Source organism: Oncorhynchus tshawytscha, linkage group LG09 (genome assembly GCF_018296145.1).
Source record: "Oncorhynchus tshawytscha isolate Ot180627B linkage group LG09, Otsh_v2.0, whole genome shotgun sequence".
Taxonomy (NCBI): Eukaryota; Metazoa; Chordata; class Actinopteri; order Salmoniformes; family Salmonidae; genus Oncorhynchus; species Oncorhynchus tshawytscha.
Window position 1 is genome coordinate 76,245,945 of NC_056437.1, and position 6,000 is coordinate 76,251,944.

Genomic DNA, 6,000 nt, shown 5'->3' on the forward strand with positions numbered 1-6,000 from the left:
GATCTGGTTACATAATACTGTATGATATGGCATACTCAAATTTGGTCTTGCCTGGTAACCATTGTCACATTGCCTTGAACAGAGAGGTAAACCAGTGCATTGTGATATTGTGTGTTTTGTCTAGATGCTTTCAGAGCTGAAGAGGTACCTCCAACACATCAGCCTGTCCCCCGACTCCATCAACAACGATGATGTAAGACTGAACAATACATTGTGTTCTGCTTCTGTTATGTAGCAGCAACCTCTCTGCTTTCTTTCTTTGTCATCTCTGGGTTTGAAGACATTTCCTCAATAGACTTCCCCCTAAGATGGGACACTGTTCTGTGACATTGTTCTGTTTCAGGCCGTGTCCCCCCTCATGAAGTACTTACGTGACACTTTAGTCATCCTCAGCGAGTCTCTGGTGAAGGAGAATCTGGCTAGGTAATTACCTGCTGTGTCACATCTTTATCTAGATGAGCATCTTAGACATGCACACAATAACGATACCCCTCTGACACATTATGCTGTAGTACAGGTCATTATCTAGCCATTATGATCACTTGACATACAGCGGATTGTTGTCTAACTGTGTTCTCCTGTCTTCTGCACAGAGTTCTCCTCGGCATGTGGGAGCTGCTCCTCAGAATGATCCTAGACACGGTGGCGGAGAACATGGGAGTCCAGGTGGAGTTCTACAACCGCTTCCAGTACACTGTGGAGGTCAGTGGTCTCTCTCTCTCTCTCTGTTGACCCCAGAGACAGGGAGAATCACAGTAGGGGCCTATTTCCCCTTCTTCCTCATCTTCCTCCTCCTTTTCACCATCATCAGCTACTCTATCCTTGCTAATTACTTGTGTGGTATAATTTCCATACCACTGATATTCATCAGGTCTCTTGGCTGCTCAGTCCCTGCTGAGGAGAGTCCCCACCAGAATGGCAATGTGACAGTTCCTGTATTCTAATGGAGCATAGAGCTGGCAAGGGACACACGACAGATTTGGATGAAACGTCGTGAAAATGCAAAGCTGCGTGGGTAGAACATGTGGTGTGTTCCATGGTGATCTTCTTCTCCTCCTGGGGGATTCACGCTGTCAGCGAGGATACATACCGGTCTGCTAATATCCTCTGACATATGCTCCAACCAAAGGCGTTAGTTATAGTTACCACCGCTAATTAGCTAGTCATGCCAGTCGAACAGAGCGGAGTATCAGAACATGTAACCTGAAAACTGAAACCTTTCCTGCCACAATGCTCCTTTCAGGCCCTGGTGCAGTTCTTCTGTGCTGATGGAGAGGGACTTGTCATAGAAGATCTGAAGAACCATGTCGACTACAAGGTGAGAGCACCAAGAGTTTATGTACCATTTAGCTACTTAATGCCTGACCGTGGTAGAGAGCCTTTTTTAGTGGGGGTTGTTCAGCTGGTTCCTGACGAGCCCCCTCCCCACTGCTGTTCCTATAGGCTCTTGACGAGGAGCTGAGGCTGAACAAGTGTTCGTCCTTTGAGCTGATCGAGCAGTACTTCCTGGAGAAGATCTCTCAGCAGGTAGTCTGCAGCCTGCTGGGCTGCCACATGTGACTTTAACCCCTGGGCTAGTGTGGTGGGGGAGTGTTGATTAGGAGCTGAAAGATCACAAGACATTTTCTTTTTCTTTATCTCTTTAATGCTAATGTGGTCGCTAACTGTATTCTGTAACAGCGGTTTAGTTTAGAACGCCAGAACAACTTTACAGGCATGTCCACTTATTACAATCATTTCGCTACGCTAGCATTAACATCTGGTAACTGTGTGTATGTGACAAATAAAATTTGATTTGATTGTCCAGGATTCATCATACTAAAGGGATGTATAACAATCCAATCCAATCAATCATCTGTTTATATATGATTTATAATATGGATCTGCCTTTCAGAGAACATTGAAGCACACCCGCTTTGGCCGCATCAGTGTGAAGTGTTACTATGATGCTTCTGAGCAGAGGCTCACGGTGGAGATCCTGCATGCCGCCGATCTCATTGCCTTGGATGCCAATGGTAAATATCAGAGTTCCATTGGCATGCAGCTCCATATGCAGAAAGAATGCCAAATCAATCTTCTGTTTGAGCCCCTCATTTGTTCCTGTACCCCTCTCTCTCTCTCTCTCTCTCTCTCTCTCTCTCTCTCTCTCTCTCTCTCTCTCTCTCTCTGGTGCCACACAGGGCTGAGTGACCCCTTTGTCATCATAGAGCTCTGTCCCCACCACCTCTTCCCCATGGCCAAGAGCCAACGCACCCAAGTGAAGCTCAAGACCCTGCACCCAGTATTTGATGAGCTCTTCTATTTGTGAGTGTCTAATCCGCCTTCTCTATGCACTAACAGAGTAGGAAATGTTGGGATTGGTGGATGATATGATAATTCCCTCTTGACAGCAGCTACATTTGAAAAGCAAAACATGGAGATGTAGACTTCAGTTTGACTCATTTTCCTCTATCTGCTGTCCCACAGCCATGTCAGCCCAGAGCAGTACAGGCACAGGTTTGCCTGTCTGACTTTTACTGTGATGGACTATGATTGGCTGTCCACCAACGATTTTGCCGGGGAGGCCTTGGCCCCGCTCAGTGACTTCTGTTGGCCAGGGAGACCCAACGCCTCAGCGGCCGGAAAGACCATCCAGCCGACCATTCTGCACCTGGCCCGGAGCAAACCCAGCGGTAGGGAGCAGGGTTAGGGTCAATTTGATTTAAATTCAGTCAATTAATTAAGTGAACCCGTATTCTAATTCCACGTTTTCCACATTGAAAAGAATTGAGGAAAATTTGAATTATAATTTCAGTTTACTTCCTGAATTTACTGAATTGAAAGGAATTGACCCCAACCCTGGTAGGACAGTCCGCCAGATAGACTACAGTACATAACACCACCCCTCTACTCCTCACTGAGCAGGAACGGGCCCCCAGGGAGGAGAGCATGTTAAGTCTGGGAAAGGTTTCCTATTACTCCTGTAATCCAACCTAGCGACCCGTTCAATCCAAAGGTAATTGTGGCAGGCGTTGGATGGATGCACTTACATTTCTGTTTGCTCTCTCCATCCAGAGAAGCCAATCATGAGGATTTTGGACGCACGGACAGGAGACGGAGAGGCTCAGGAGTTTGTGAGGAAGCTAAAGGAGATTGAGAAATCCATGGAAGAGGAGTGAAGCTGTCAGCACTGGTCTGGTGTATTGGTGTATTCTGACTACGTCTTTGCCACATGTGCTTTTGTACTTGTTGTACTACCCGTATGTTTACAATGTTTACAGGTTTCAAATCCTCTTATACGTGCACTGAAAATGTAATGCTGAACAAAACACAGTAAGGCATGACTTTTTAAACTGGAATACGAATGTCCTGTCTCTGCTGTATTTTTATGCCTCAAATCAAATACTATTTATCACATGCGCTGCGCCGTATACAACAGGTGTAGACTTTACCGTGAAGTGCTTACTTACAAGCCCTTTCCCAACAATGTGGAGTTAAAAAGTAAGACAAATCCAAGGGTCCTATCTGAGAAATATGAGAAGTAGCTTATCTTGTAATTATTATTTTGTTTTCTAAAGAGCTCATTGAATGTTATCTTTGTTGTATTATCTTTGTTGCATTACATCTCTAACATCTAACTGAATCTAAAACTAATTTGTAATTGATATGTGTTCAGTCGAATCATGTGGGTGGATCAATCGTTGGGAAAAAATATATACTCCCACTACCGTTTCTGAGTTTATGGTGAAGTAGCACAAGGATGTAACACTGCAAGGAAAAGCCATCTGTAGCCAGGTTTTGTAAGTCATCAGAAGGAGTAGTGTCATATATGGCTGCGTTTACACAGGCAGCCCAATTCTGAAATGTTTCAGATCTTTTCACACCAGCTCTTTTTCAGAGCTGATCTGATCAGTCAAAAGAACAATAAATTACAGAAAAGAGATCACAATTTGGCTGCCTGTGTAAATGCAGCCTGTGACGCCATCTGTGCTCATTGATGATTGATGATTGGATGTTTATATCTCTTCAGATTATGAACCTTATCCCTGAAGAAAAGAGTATTAGTCCTCTATTTGTTATATTGTAAATGTGAACTACTTGCCTTGGATTGTAATGGATTGTGCTGCTGTTCATTGTACCATTCAGATGAAGCCGTCTATACATAAAGATTGTATTTGAATATGATTCACTAGCTCTTATCACATTTTGTTCTCCTCCGAAAAATATGTTTCCTTCTTTGTAGTGGACTTGCCCATATGATATCAACATGTCGCTCTTCATGTTGCATGAGTCTTTTTCTAAATGGAAACCTAAATGGACTCACAAACATATAGTAGCACTAGACACCTAGAAAAAAAAAAAATGATTAGAAATCTTCTGGGGGGAAAACAGTCCTTTGTGTTTAGCTCTAAATGCCAGGGTTCATTTCGATTGTCTTCCAGACCGAAAGATTCCGTCTCTGTCAGTCTTGTGTCTACATCTTCTCTCGCTTCTCCATGTCTCTTTATTGTGCTTTTCTCACTCTATCTCTACCCTCCCCCTCTCTCACTCTTGCTCTCTGCTCTTGTCACTTAGTTTCAAGGCTTACAAAAGGAAACAGCAGATGTCTGTTTACAGGCACTCTCCTCACTTCCCTCTGAATGTCATTCTCAGATGCAGGCCTGTCTGCTCCCACCACCTCCACCTCCATTATCCTTCCACTCTCTCTCTCTTCCTCCACAGTGTTCCCTCTATCACAGTCCTCTTCCGGTTCACCTCTTGGCCTTTCAGACCTTCACTCACCTCAAGAGAGCCACCTTGGATGGAAAATACGCTGCTGCACGACCACAGTGACCCCAAAGAGAAACACTCCAGTAATAAGGGCAGCAAGGTTATGTTGATTATGTCCAATCTATCAAATCATAAAAGTCTGAACCACAGTTACGGTTACATCCCCATCCTCCTACACACAGACCGACGTGTTGGTGACCTGATGGACATCTGCAATAAAATGAGCTAAGATAGATAGATATAGATAGATAGATATATAGATAATTATAGATATAGATATAGATAGATAGAGATCGGTAGTGTTTTGATGGATATGTTGGGATGTTTTACTGAGAGAGGGAGGGTTTATTTGGTCATATCAATCAATCAAACAACCCCCCAGAAAATAAATCACCAAGCCCAATGCTGCGTATCTGGTATTGGATTGAGTGTGGCCAGTGCTGTGGTGTCTCAGGTGTGATGGGGAGCAGACATTTCATGGTTCTGTAAACCAGACGTCATGCCCTGTGGTCAGAACCTGTTTAATGTAGCTATCATGCCACCTGACAGCTCTCTGTTTCTATCCAGCTGTGACCTATCCCAGCTTCATTTCCACTCCACAGCCTCTCTCTCCCACCCTCTGATTGGTTCACTGTTCTGCAACAGGAAGCTACACTACAGCTCCAAACCAACAGGTATGCTTTTATTTTGTATTTTGTTGATGCAGCAACACAGAGAAGCAAATGGAGGGAATTTGATATACAGTATGACCAAATATATTTCTGTGGTTAAAGCATTGGGCCATTATCCGCAAGGTTGCTATATCAGGTCTCCGAGCTGACAAGGTAAAAATCAGTCTTTCTGCCCCTTGAACAAGGCAGTTATACCTGTCATTATAAATAAGAATGTATTCTTAACTGACTTGCCTAGTTACAGTGCCTTGCGAAAGTATTCGGCCCCCTTGAACTTTGCGACCTTTTGCCACATTTCAGGCTTCAAACATAAAGATATAAAACTGTATTTTTTTGTGAAGAATCAACAACAAGTGGGACACAATCATGAAGTGGAACGACATTTATTGGATATTTCAAAAAAATGTAACAAATCAAAAACTGAAAAATTGGGCGTGCAAAATTATTCAGCCCCTTTACTTTCAGTGCAGCAAACTCTCTCCAGAAGTTCAGTGAGGATCTCTGAATGATCCAATGTTGACCTAAATGACTAATGATGATAAATACAATCCACCTGTGTGTAATCAAGTCTCTGTATAAA

The 6,000-nt window shown here is 43.5% G+C and overlaps 1 protein-coding gene across 2 annotated transcripts in view; it reads left to right on the top strand.

Moving 5' to 3' along the window:
• baiap3 (BAI1 associated protein 3) overlaps nucleotides 1-4,164 on the top strand; it is a 38,655-nt gene extending 34,491 nt beyond the window's left edge. The window contains exons 26-34 of one of the 2 annotated variants that reach the window (XM_024390267.2): nucleotides 125-193; nucleotides 344-423; nucleotides 594-702; nucleotides 1,244-1,318; nucleotides 1,444-1,527; nucleotides 1,895-2,015; nucleotides 2,181-2,304; nucleotides 2,467-2,672; nucleotides 3,055-4,164. In XM_024390267.2, coding sequence (XP_024246035.2) covers nucleotides 125-193; nucleotides 344-423; nucleotides 594-702; nucleotides 1,244-1,318; nucleotides 1,444-1,527; nucleotides 1,895-2,015; nucleotides 2,181-2,304; nucleotides 2,467-2,672; nucleotides 3,055-3,158 — 972 coding nt within the window. In that variant the 3' untranslated portion in view covers nucleotides 3,159-4,164. Of the gene's footprint in view, nucleotides 1-124; nucleotides 194-343; nucleotides 424-593; nucleotides 703-871; nucleotides 1,319-1,443; nucleotides 1,528-1,894; nucleotides 2,016-2,180; nucleotides 2,305-2,466; nucleotides 2,673-3,054 lie in introns of those variants that run through there. The other variant, XR_006084162.1, reaches the window with a different exon arrangement.
• The last annotated feature ends 1,836 nt before the right edge of the window (nucleotides 4,165-6,000 follow it).